Source organism: Rhinolophus sinicus, linkage group LG06 (genome assembly GCF_036562045.2).
Source record: "Rhinolophus sinicus isolate RSC01 linkage group LG06, ASM3656204v1, whole genome shotgun sequence".
Taxonomy (NCBI): Eukaryota; Metazoa; Chordata; class Mammalia; order Chiroptera; family Rhinolophidae; genus Rhinolophus; species Rhinolophus sinicus.
Genome location: NC_133756.1, coordinates 131717848 through 131730339, shown reverse-complemented (window position 1 = coordinate 131730339; position 12492 = coordinate 131717848). Strand labels below are relative to the sequence as shown.

The window sequence follows — 12492 nt, the reverse complement described above, 5'->3', positions numbered from 1 at the left end:
GGGAGCAGAAGGCTGGGGCAGGGGGAGCAGCAGGCCCCAGCACCCAGGGAATCCCAGGGCACCTTCCCCAAATGAGACTCCCACCCCGCACCCCGCCCAAGCTTTACCCCAAGCTACTTTGAGTCTGATGCCACAGGGACCATGGGGCAGGAGGGCTGACTTCAGGGTCCTGGCATTCACCCAGGGCCCAGGGCCCACGCGGGTGGTGGGTATGGAGGCAAGTTCATTGTAGCTCTCTCCATGCCTCCAGGAAGGGCCACCCCGAACAGCCAGCCAGGGGGCAGCAAAAGACATTAGGGCCCCCGGCCCTCCTTCAGCTGTAGGAAGAGCGTCCTGGTGACCAGGGATAGGACCACACGGTCACTGCCTGTGACCGGCTCACTCCCCACAGGTCTCCAACTACCTCAACTGGATGGTGAGGAATCTGGCGGACATGGAGATCCAGCTGGGGGCCGTGAAACGCATCCATGGGCTCCTGAAAACTGAGGCAGAGAGCTACGAGGGGCTGTTGGGTGAGGGGTACAGCAGGGCTTCTGGGGAGACGGCCAGGAGGAGGGGCGTTTTGGGGTTGAGGGGGACCACAAGGGAGCCTGGGGGTAGGGTGGCACCCCTGGATACAGCTGTGGCCCATGCCTGCTGGCTGACCCACCCCTGGCCCCCAGAACCATCGCTGATCCCAAAGAACTGGCCGGACCAAGGGAAGATTCAGATCCAAAACCTGAGCGTGCGCTACGACAGCTCCCTGAAGCCTGTGCTGAAGCACGTCAACGCCCTCATCTCCCCAGGACAGAAGGTCAGGGATGGAAGGGCATAGGGCTGGCAGCCTCGCAGGGCTATGGCCCTCCAGGGCCCTGCATGCCTCACAGCCAGTATCTTGACCCTGGGCCACTCACACTGACGAGGCTCGGCCCCCCTCCCCCCTCCCTCCCTCACCCCTTCTCCTCCTGCTGCTCTCACTCAGCCACCAAGGAGACAAGCCCCTGACTGGCCTGGTTTGAGGGGCTTTGTAAGCCCCCCACACACACTGTGTGTATGGTCAGGACTCTCCCAGAGCACTGCCCCTTGAGCTTCAGAGCAGGGGCCTAGGGGCACCCTTGTCTTGGGCAGGGAGCCCCTGTCGGGCACTCGGACCTACCTTTCTAATTGATTCCCTCCTCACTCCACCTCTGCTCTCTCTGCCGTTGCCCCTCTCGTTCCATCTCTTTGTCACGATCATTGGCTCTGTATTGGTCCCTTATTGTCATTTCAGTTGGTACCCAAGGGCCAGGAAGTGATGGGGTCAGAGATGCTCCAGTTTAAAGTGGGACACACAGACACATCCCTGCACACTGCACTCAGCCACCCCATGCCCTCCTGCCACACATGCACACGGAACACTAGTGCCCCAACTCCCCTGCAGCCAAGTATCAGGCACAGCCAGGCCCACACCCACGCTCAGGTAGATGGGCGTCTACATCCTGCACCTGCTTGTGGTCCCCATGGGTGCCCCCTCTGGACCCACTGCAGGAAACAAACTCAACCCAGGGCTCAGCACTGGCCAAAGAGAAACTGGTCAGAAAACCAGGACAAGAAGACATGCTATGGCTTCCCACACCTGTGCACCCCCAGAGCTGGCAACAGAGACTCCCAACCACCCCCAGAGCCCCCCCAACATACCTGCCCCTCTCTTTCTAGATCGGGATCTGTGGCCGCACGGGCAGTGGGAAGTCCTCCTTCTCTCTTGCCTTTTTCCGCATGGTGGACACGTTCGAAGGTGAGTGGTACGGTGGGCACACCACAGGTACCCACAGCTATGAGATGGGACCTCCGTCCTGGCGTATGTTCTGACAGTACAGGAGGCCCAGCAATCACTGTCTCCCCCTGCATCCTCACTGGGACCCGTGTCCCAGACTGAACCCATGCCCCAGCACCACCGTGCCCCTCAGCGGTGCCCCACCTGTGACACTGTCTCCATGCAGGGCGCATCATCATCGATGGCATTGACATCGCCAAACTACCACTGCACACCCTGCGCTCGCGCCTCTCCATCATCCTGCAGGATCCTGTCCTCTTCAGCGGCACCATCCGGTGAGTCCATCCACCCCGTCAGGCCACCGCAGCCCCAGACTGGGCTCAGCTCCATGGACCTGGAGCACAAAGAAGGGGGGTGGGCGAGGCCAGGAGCACTCAGCTGGATACCCACCTCCCTGGGCAGGCAGTCCTGCTCAGGCTCAGGCACGAGGGGCTGGCATGGTTCTCCAGAGGAGCCTCACACTCATGCCCTTTGCTTTCCCATTAGACTTAGACAGGCACTGGTAAGGTTACCCCAAACCCTCAGGTCTGGGATGCCACCACCTTGGTGCCCCCTCACAGCCAGGACCCCAAGTCAGTCAGTTCTCATTCACGGCTCACTTTCCCAGCCTCACTCCCTGAAAGTCCCATGGAGATGGAGCCCCTCCCTAAGGGAGCTTTCTGTGTCACCCTCCAGATTTAACCTGGACCCAGAGAAGAAGTGCTCTGACAGCACGCTGTGGGAGGCCCTGGAGATAGCCCAGTTGAAGCTGGTGGTGAAGGCACTGCCAGGAGGCCTTGGTAACTACTGCTAGCTGAGCAGCTGGTCAGGCCCCCCTTTAGTAGGAAAACTCATGTCTTAGGTTTTCCCAGAGTTTGGAGTCTGCCATCTGGCAGGACTCCAGCTATCACTATACAAGAGCTCAGTGAGGTCAACTGACTTGCCCTAGGTCATACAACTAGTCAGTTCAAGGTCTGACCCCTCTTGCAGGGCACAGGGGGTGGGGAAACAAGGGTCACTGTGAGATGGAACTTGCAAGTCCCTGATATCAGAGCAGTATTTTCAGCCCTGTCCTTCCCTGGCCACCTGCCTGCCCAGTGCTGCCAGAAAGATGAAGGAGAGGAAAGACTGGGAAATCCCGGGTACCAGGTACTCATTGAGGCTACTAGGAAGACTGTGCCCCCAGCCCAGTGGGCTGCAGAGCCTTGGTGTATTTGCTGCAGCCCCTGTGACGGCAGAGGCTGGCCAAGCCTTGACTTCAGAGAATCACCCGCCACGGCCCCCACACATGAAGCCCATACACACTCAGTGCACACGCCCAGGGCCCCAGCAGCGTGCAGCTCCAGAGCGCGCTCTTCTCATTGTAATGCATTAGTCCGTGTTGTCGTTTAAGGCACAGGAACCCCCCCACTCACAACACACACCCACAGATGGACACCGTACACACATTTCCCTACACCCCCCAAGCCATACCATCTACTCTACTCAACCCAGGAGTCACTCAGCTGTGCTCCTTTCCCTGGGGCTGATTTCAGATGCCATCATCACAGAAGGTGGGGAGAATTTCAGCCAGGGCCAGAGGCAGCTGTTCTGCCTGGCAAGGGCCTTTGTGAGAAAGACCAGCATCTTCATCATGGACGAGGCCACGGCTTCCATCGACATGGCTACGGTTGGTCCTGGGCACGTCAACGGGATGGGGGTTTTGGAGAGGGCTTTGTGGGGGTGTTAGGGAGAAGTTCGCACAAAATCGTCCTGAAGTTCAAGTTGCCTTTAGCGTCAAGGGCCATTTCTGGCAGAAAGGGCAGAAGGCCTGAAACCCTGACTGCAGCTCATCTTAGGGCCTGTTCATAACCCACAGGCACACAAGCTGCACACAGACCCACAGAGACTTCACACCCATCACTCAGCACACAGCACACCCCAGACACACCCACAGCATACATCCATGCACGGAGCTGAGCTCCCAACAGGCTGAATCCGGGCCCTTAGTGCTGAGAACCTAGTCAGTCCTATGGGGACTAAGGCTGGACAGAGGGGGGGGCGGGTGGAGCTAGGACTGGGGTCAGATGGAAGCTGGGCCGCAAGCCTGGGCCCCACATCCCCAAAGCCAGGCCAGATCCCATCTACCAGGCAGGTGACCAACAACTGCTGCTCCTACCTGGCAGGAAAACATCCTCCAGAAGGTGGTGATGACAGCCTTCGCGGACCGTACGGTGGTCACCATCGCGGTAAGGGGCCCGTTGGTGGGGTGCAGGGGGACACCCAGAGAGAGGGCCGGCCTCCTGAGGCTGTCATCAGTGGGCAGCCCGTGGGATCACTGGGGCCTGGTAATCAAAGGACCCTGGAGCTGGGCGGGGCAAGGAGTCCGGAAGGCTTGCAGGGGGCCTGAATTGCAGGATTTGCGGGAGGGAGGATTTGTACCTGCATGTCCCTCAGACCTCCCCTCTCATTCTCCAGATTCCCAGGCCACCCCTGTCCCAAGGCCCTGTGAGCTAGGCTAGGGTTACTTCTCCATAGAACATGGGAGGCGGGGGGAATCTCTGAGACTTGAAACCTGGAGGTTGGGGCAAAGCTGAGACTTGCTGAGGGGTTAAGGGGTTATTAATGGATGGAAGGCTTGGACTCACAGCCACCCCAGGAAAGGGGAGTCCCCAGAGAGACTGGACATTCTGGCCACATGCCTCCTCCTCCAAGCTGCAGGAGAGGTGCCCTCAGCTGCCCCGCCCATCCTCCCACCACCCTGACCTTCCCCCTCCTGCCTGGCCCAGCACCGTGTGCACACCATCCTGAGCGCAGACCTAGTGATTGTCCTGAAACGCGGTGCCATCCTGGAGTTTGACAAGCCAGAGAAGCTGCTCAGCCAGAAGGACAGCGTCTTTGCCTCCTTCGTCCATGCAGACAAGTGACCTGCCAGAGCCCAAGTGCCATCCCCCCATGCCCCACCCTGCCCCCACCTCCCACCTGGGTTTTCAAACTGTAAATCACTTATAAATAAAGAGATTGGTTATTTCCTACCAGAGGCCTTGGTTCTGGTGGGCAGGGGCTAGAGTGGACTGTGGGGCCAGTGGAGCCGGCATGACTTTGGCATTAGGCAGACCTGTAGAAGCTGTGAGCGTGGGCACAGCGGGTTTCCTTATCTGTGAAATGAGGGTTGTATTAGTCTCGTAGGGCTGCCATAACAAAGTACCAGAGAGTGTGTGGCTTAAACGACAGAAATGTATTTCTGATAGTTCTGAAGGATGGAAGTGCAAGATCAAGGTCGCAGATCTGGTTTCTCCCGAGGCCTCTCTCCTTGGTTCTGGATAGCCACCTTCCAGCTGTAGCCTCCCTCACACGGCCTTCCTCTGTGTGTGGACATCCTGGTGTCTCTTTCCTTATTAGAGTACCAGTCATATTGGATTCGGGCTCCACTCCTATTACCTCATTTAACCTAATTACCTCTTCACAGGACCTAGCTCCAAATATAGTTACATTGGGGGGATCAACATATGAGATTAGGGCTTCAACATACGATTTGGGGGCAACACAACTCAGTCCATAACAAGAGTTATAGCATTTTTGTGATGATTTCATCAGATAAGTTAGCAGATCTCCATATGGCTTGGCCCCCCCTTTCTTCTCCTTTAGTTCTTGGATTAAAGTTGTTGGGCCCCAAGTATCTTGGATTAGCACTATTTCCCTTGCAAATGACAGGAACGTAACTCCAAGTGGCTTAAACAAAAACTGGGATGTATTGTCATATGTGACTGAGAAGGGTAGGAGGTGTACGACGTCAAGCATGGCTGGATCCAGGTGTTTGACATCAGGGAGGTGTCTGTTTCTGGTTTCCATCTTCCTCTCCCTCCCCGATAACAGATGGCCACTAGCAGCTCCAGCTAATAGCCTATCCCTCTGAAAAAAATGTTTTTTCCCAATAGTTCCCACAAAAATCTTGGTAGCAAATCTTCATGGACCCAGTTGGGTCATATCCTCACTCCCACCCAATCGCTGTGGTCAGAGGGCTAGAATGTACTGATTAGCTAGGACTGAATCACATGTCCCCGTCTCTGTCCCCTCCCCACACACACACACACATAAGGGCATTTCCCTCAGAGGGACAGCACCGTGCATATACCACAAGCCCGCCAGGTGGTGGCTGGGAGATGCTGGAGTCCAGACACTGGGGAGACCAAAACAACAACTGTCCTCAGACTCCATCTGCATCATAAAACAGGCGTCCACACCTGCGCTTGCCCAAGAAATGGCAGGTGCTCATTTACATAGCATTTCATTATCATTACATGTCTCCTTCTTTACTCGCTATACGAGGCCCTGGGGTGCAGCCCAGGAGTCTTGGGCCTATGTCCTTCCTGTTTACAAGGGAGTCAGAGCCATGCAACATAAGGAAAACCCACTAACCATTGGAGAGAAGTTCAACACAAAACAAATCCTTGTAGATATTCCAGGAGCCAGAGCTCGGGAAAGGAGAGTCCTGTAAGGCTGCCTGGGAGAGGCAGGATTTGAGATGGGCATGGGAAGGGTAGGAATTAGATAGGCAGAGAGTTAGAGAAAAGGGCCCATGGGGGGGGGTGTGTGGTGGGGGTGGAGGGCACAAGATTAGAGAGCCTTGAATCGCAAGACAAGGAGTCTGGGATAAACCTCTGAACAAAAGGGACAGGAAGCAGTTTTCTGAGTGAGATAGGGGCCTGACAAGTGTGGTGTTTGGAGGAGATGAGTATGAGGAGGTGCAGGATGGAGCGGGGCAGGAGGCTGAACCCTTTGGGTAGGGGGGATTCACCCTCTGGAAAGGGTGGAACAGGGACTAGCTGAGGCCTCAGGGCCACACTGGGAGGCAGGGCATGGCCTTTCCAGCTCTGAGATGCCTCTGGGGGCCCAGCAGCTCCCTCCACTGTGGGGCCTCCTAGGAGCAGAGTCTGGGAGGGGGAAGAAGCTTCCCACCTCTCCCATGCCCACCACCCCTCAAGGAATTGAAGGGAAGTAGCAGGGCAGGGCCCACACTGAAGTGTTGAAGGGATGCCCAAGACCAGCCCAGCCCAAACACCTCAATAACATCCCTGAGGGGCTGCCAACCTTGACTTGGATACCCTACTGATGTAAGTTTTCTCTGGTTATTAGAACTGACTCTTCTATATGAGAAACCAAAGCCTGCCTCTGTTCCACTCAGTGTCTATAGTGGGTCTACACTTGGGGCCACACAAAACTACTAGTCCACCCTCCTTGGACCCCCAGGGTTTCTGCAATAGTGCCCAAACTCCCCTGGGGGCTCTTCAAGGTTCCTTTTCTGATGGCTAAACAGCTGCAGTTGCCCCAGAGGTTTCTTGTATAACCTCGCCTCCTTGAGCGAGCAGAGCACTCTGCTCTCTTGCTTTCCCCTCCCCACCCTAGGCACTGCACCTCTACTAATAGAGCCCAAGATCACACTTACCCCGAGTAGTAGTGTTCACTATGCCCGAGGTGGGAATGGGAAAGAAAGGAAAACTCCGTATGAAAGTCACACGCTGCCCTACTGTGGCCCACATGCCCACTGTCCCTATCTTTCCAGCCCCTGCTTCAAGCCCCACTCCAACAAATAGACACACATAGGTCAGTGGTTTCTCCATAAGGACCTGAGCCCCCAGAGAGGGAGTGGGGCCATTACTGCCACAACAGAGACCTAGCAGGCTTTCCCGTCAGCTGATAACTGGGGGCTCTCCATCTGGGGCCCAAGCCCCGGGGCAGCTCTAGGTGGATGCCTGTAGTAAAAACACCAGCCATGTCCAGGCCAAAAGTTTGGATTCCCCAGTGTCCAAGTCACTGCCCTCATACAGCCCCTGGGACCCAGGTGCCTCCCATCACCTAAGGTAGAAGAAATCAGGCTGTAGGTGTAAAGCAAGTGTCAGTAGCTCAAACCCTCTTTAAAATGCAGGGGTGGGGTTGGGGGGCAGTCATGATTGAGAAAATGTAACCACCCAGGCTTCTGGGCTGCTGCATCCAGCCTCCCTTGCAGTAGCTGCTAAACTGTGTTCCTACATCCTCTAACGCACTATTTTTTCTGGGGAGGGAGACCATGGCTTTCATCCCATTCTCAAAGCAGCCATGACTCAGAAGAGGTGAAGAGCAGCCCCAAAGAGAAGGAGCAGTCAGTTGAGAAGTCCTCGGGCCTCCTAATCTCCCAGTCACCCAATTGGTTACGCAGCCCCTCCGTGCCTCCTTTCTCTGGGAACCGGCAGAGCCCAGTGCTGTGCCGCAGAGAGGCGGATATTGACCCAACGGAGAATGGGAAAATTGAGGAGGGCAGCCAGGGCGACAGGGGCTGCTGTCCCCAGAGTGGCAGGGTAGGTCACGACTCCCTTCATCCCGCTCCTGCCCTAATTTCATAGACCGTGGGCAGGAGGGACCTCTTTTGGTACATCAGAGTGCGCAACCCCCCAAGGCCAGACTGTGAGTCTGGAGAAGTCAGAAGTCAGACAGTGGGAGGTGAACGAAGGAGGGCGGGGCTTGAGCCTGTGCCCGCTTCCCTTCAGCTCACAAATAGGTCGGACTCCCCCTAGTGGCCCCTCTACCCCCACTCCACTCCTCAGACACCCCTCGCCTTCGATCTTCTGCCCCCACCTAGCACAAGTCTGTTTCCACGAACTGACAGCCGGACGGGAGGACGGCGCGCCGCAAGCGACCGCGCAGCAGGAGTGGGGGGGAGGCGACGACTGCAGCTTGAAAAGCAGGAGCAGGTGCCGCGGCGACGAGCAGGCTGGGCAGGGACGGAGCGCGGGGCGGGGGCGCGGCGCCGGCGTGCGTGGGGCCGGCGGGGAGCCGGGAGCCGGGAGGACTCGGTAGTGAACCCAGCCCGGTCGCACGGGGGGCGAGGGGATCTGGTGTTGAGCCAGATGGGGTGGTGACTCTGGAGGGCGCAGGATCCCAAGGAGACAGAAAGGACGAAAGCTGGAGGGGGATCGGAAGAGCGGCGAGAGCTACGGGGTGTGGGGTAGGAAGGAGGGGGCATACCAGGAGGTGAGACTGGGGGGTGGTCAGGATATGAAACTGGAGCTTGGAGGGGAGCCGGGGACAGAAATGGGGGAGGCGGGAGACACGGGGGTTGTGTGAGATCTGCTCAGTTGGTAATAATCGGAGGTGTTAAGTTCCAAGGTGGGAGAGGGGTTGAGAAGGAAGGCTGGGTGGGGAGAAGGGGCTTTAGGGCGTGGCCCTGGGATGGTCAGCAGGTGGACGAGGGTTGAGCTGAGATCCAGGGCCAGGTGGGGAATAGGCAGGGTGGGGAGCTCACTAGGCAATAGGCAGGTGGGCTGAGGTGTGAGGCTGGTATAAAGAAGTGAAGCAGGGGCGAGGTGAAGGTGAGGATGAGTCTGGTAAGGGAAACCAGCACAGACTGAGGGTGGTCCCTGAGTGGAAGGGTCCTCAGGGAGGGAGCCCCACAGTGAGGCCCTAGGCTGGTCAGGGGGGCACCCCCCATGGGGGAAGCCTCTCCCTGGGGGTCGCTGGAGCCATGCTGTCCCGCAAGGGCATCATCCCTGAGGAGTATGTGCTGACACGACTAGCAGAGGACCCTGCGGAGCCCCGGTACCGTGCCCGTGAGCGGAGGGCCCGCTTCGTGTCCAAGAAGGGCAACTGCAACGTGGCCCACAAGAACATCCGGGAGCAGGGCCGCTTCCTGCAGGACGTGTTCACCACGCTGGTGGACCTCAAGTGGCCGCACACGCTGCTCATCTTCACCATGTCCTTCCTGTGCAGCTGGCTGCTCTTCGCCATGGTCTGGTGGCTCATCGCCTTCGCCCACGGTGACCTGGCTCCTGGTGACCTGGCCCCCAGCGAGGGCACCATGGTGCCCTGCGTCACCAGCATCCACTCTTTTTCATCTGCCTTCCTTTTCTCCATTGAGGTCCAGGTGACCATTGGTTTCGGCGGGCGCATGGTGACAGAGGAGTGCCCGCTGGCCATCCTGATCCTCATCGTGCAGAACATTGTGGGGCTCATGATCAATGCCATCATGCTGGGCTGCATCTTCATGAAGACGGCCCAGGCCCACCGGCGGGCTGAGACCCTCATCTTCAGCAAACACGCGGTCATCGCCTTGCGCCACGGCCGCCTCTGCTTCATGCTGCGCGTGGGCGACCTCCGCAAGAGCATGATCATCAGCGCCACCATCCACATGCAGGTGGTGCGCAAGACCACCAGCCCCGAGGGCGAGGTGGTGCCCCTCCATCAGGTGGACATCCCCATGGAGAACGGCGTGGGTGGCAACAGCATCTTCCTGGTGGCACCCCTCATCATCTACCACGTCATCGACGCCAACAGCCCACTCTATGACCTGGCGCCCGGTGACCTGCACCACCATCAGGACCTAGAGATCATCGTCATCCTGGAAGGTGTGGTGGAAACCACGGGCATCACCACCCAAGCCCGCACCTCCTACCTGGCTGATGAGATCCTGTGGGGCCAGCGCTTTGTACCCATTGTGGCCGAGGAGGATGGCCGCTACTCTGTGGACTACTCCAAGTTTGGCAACACCATCAAAGTGCCCACGCCGCTCTGCACGGCCCACCAACTCGATGAGGACCGTAGTCTGCTGGACGCCCTGACCCTCGCTTCAGCCCGTGGGCCACTGCGCAAGCGTAGCGTGGCCGTGGCCAAGGCCAAGCCCAGGTTTAGCATAGCTCCAGATTCCCTGTCCTGAACCACGGTCCCTTGAGCCCCCACACCCGGTGTGTGCACATGGGCAGTGTGGTGTGGTATGCAGAGTGGACACAGTGTGGGCCTGTTGGCAAGGCCAGGACCTGATGTGAGGCTGGGCTCTTCCGGGCTCAGCCTCCCCCACTGCTGCTCGCCCAGGGTGCTACAAGGCACTTGTCACTACGCTATTTCTGGCCGCAGCAGGAGCCTATACTAGGTTATTTTTGTCCCTGCTCCTCCCAGCCCCAGCTCAGGACTGGCTGGTCCCCTTCCCCCGACCCAAGGCTGGGGAAGCTGTGGGAAGCGTCAGACACTAAAGCTGGGTCTCCAGCTAGTCTTGGATCTCCATGATGGACTGGCCACAGGCTGGGCCGATGGCTGGGGAAGAACACTCCCCAGGTTGGAGGCCTGCTGCTGTGTTTCTGTGGCCCTGAGATGTGCCTATGGTCAGGCTCTAGAAGCCCTTGTCCCTGAAAACATGGTGAGCTAAAGAGTGAGCCCAGCCACCTGGGAAGGGCAGACAGTGAGGGAGCACATTCCAGCGGACATTGGACTATGTGGAGCCTACACAGACAGGGACAAGCTGAGGCTGGGAGGGCTCCCCTCCATGGGGCAGGCCCCAGCAGGGAGGAAATGGCATGAGGATGCTCAGCTTTGCTGAGTCCTGCTCAGGCACAGGGAAGAGGAAATGGGCCCTGAGCCCTTGCCCTAACACCAAGGCTTCTGCGGTGAGGGCTCCATGGGGTGTGGCTGCCGTGCTTGTCTGCTCCCATTCTGTCCCCTACCCTCAGAGGCTGGCATGGGCTGGGGCAGACATTGGCATGCCACTCAGAAAGAGGCTGATGAGATGGGGGTCCTTGGTCCACACACTCGGCGGGCCTCAGACCAAACTCTGGTCCTGGCTCCTACCAGTGGCTGCCACCACTCACTTTGTCTGTCCAGAGGATGACCGTGGAGGGCCTTTGGGTTCCTCAGAAAGGAGATGTTGGAAAGTTCAGGATGGTGGGGGTGAGCAAGGTCCCTGAGGCAAAGAGGCCTCTGGCCCTGAAGCACTTGACCCCAAGCCTGAACTCGCAGAACAGTGCTGTGTGGACTTGCCCAGAATTCTGCCTTTTCCCTTGTCAATAAAGCCTCCCTCTTTCATGACCTAAATGCTGGGCTGTTCTTGCTGGGGAGGCAGGCGGCATACTCATGGAGGGCAGGGGTTGGAGCTGCCCGCCCATATTCCAGAGGTGCCATAGTCCGGAGGACTGGAAAGGGACCTGAGTCTGGCCCTCTTCCCCAGTTCAGGGGGACTTTCCTCTCCTGCCTCAGGTAGCCCAGCCCTGCCATCCCACATTTCAGCCTTTGGGCACCCACCATGCTTATAGCCCAGCCTCCACTTTCAGGAATCTGCTGGGAGGCTGAGGTGCTCAAGGAGAGAGGCGGGGATGTCATATGCGTTAGTGTAGTGATTATAGCATAAGCTCTCAAGCCAACTGCTTGGTCTCAAGTCCTGGGCCTCCTTGAAGTCCCAGATTTGAGACTGATGACAAACTCATCTGTGGTAATGTCTGTGGATTTGGCATCTAGCTCTAAGACCTTGGTCAAGTAACAACCTCTGTGTGCCTCAGTTGTCTCATCTATAAAGTGGGTATACTAATAGTACCTACCTCATAGAATTGTTGTGGGAGTAAATGGAAAACATGTAAAATGCTTAAGTGTCTGGTCCATAATACATCCTCAATAAATGTTAACTACAGTAATTGCTGTTGAATCAGTCACATGATGAGACAACTGACCGAGCGAATGTTAAGAGAGAAGGTGCTATTATATTTGCCCTCAGTGGTGAGTTTCTCTGCCTGGTCTTATTTTCTTCACAATGCCCCCTCCCAGCTGATCATAGGGGTTGTGGCAGCACCTATTACCTGGTCTTCTTGTCTTCACTTCACCCCCTCAGTGCATCTGCCATGCAGTCAACAGTGGTCTTGTTAAAAGCGTTGTGATCCCCTCCCATGTCAGTAGTTCCCCATCGCTTTCTGGGTCAAGGCGAGAGCCCATGGCCAGCCTTTTCAGGCTTT

The 12492-nt window shown here is 57.5% G+C and overlaps 2 protein-coding genes across 12 annotated transcripts in view; both read left to right on the top strand.

The window, feature by feature from the left end:
• The window catches only part of ABCC8 (ATP binding cassette subfamily C member 8), a 76987-nt gene extending 72201 nt beyond the window's left edge, over positions 1 to 4786 (top strand). For 8 of the 11 annotated variants that reach the window (XM_074336085.1, XM_074336082.1, XM_074336080.1 and 5 more), the window contains 8 exons: positions 392 to 512; positions 663 to 793; positions 1675 to 1753; positions 1959 to 2067; positions 2468 to 2571; positions 3307 to 3440; positions 3937 to 3999; positions 4540 to 4786. In XM_074336085.1, coding sequence (XP_074192186.1) covers positions 392 to 512; positions 663 to 793; positions 1675 to 1753; positions 1959 to 2067; positions 2468 to 2571; positions 3307 to 3440; positions 3937 to 3999; positions 4540 to 4677 — 879 coding nt within the window. In that variant the 3' untranslated portion in view covers positions 4678 to 4786. Of the gene's footprint in view, positions 1 to 391; positions 513 to 662; positions 794 to 1674; positions 1754 to 1958; positions 2068 to 2467; positions 2572 to 3306; positions 3442 to 3936; positions 4000 to 4539 lie in introns of those variants that run through there. The other 3 variants (XM_074336083.1, XR_012497533.1, XR_012497534.1) reach the window with 3 other exon arrangements.
• A 3269-nt stretch (positions 4787 to 8055) lies between these two features.
• KCNJ11 (potassium inwardly rectifying channel subfamily J member 11) lies at positions 8056 to 11584 on the top strand. The gene has a single exon (XM_019746661.2). It carries the CDS (start codon positions 9249 to 9251, stop codon positions 10434 to 10436), a length of 1188 nt encoding a protein of 395 aa, XP_019602220.1. The 5' UTR covers positions 8056 to 9248; the 3' UTR covers positions 10437 to 11584.
• The last annotated feature ends 908 nt before the right edge of the window (positions 11585 to 12492 follow it).

Coding starts and splice junctions, on each gene's coding strand:
- KCNJ11 (XM_019746661.2), top strand. CDS start 9,249: ATGCTGTCCCGCAAGGGCATCATCCCTGAGGAGTATGTGCTGACACGA.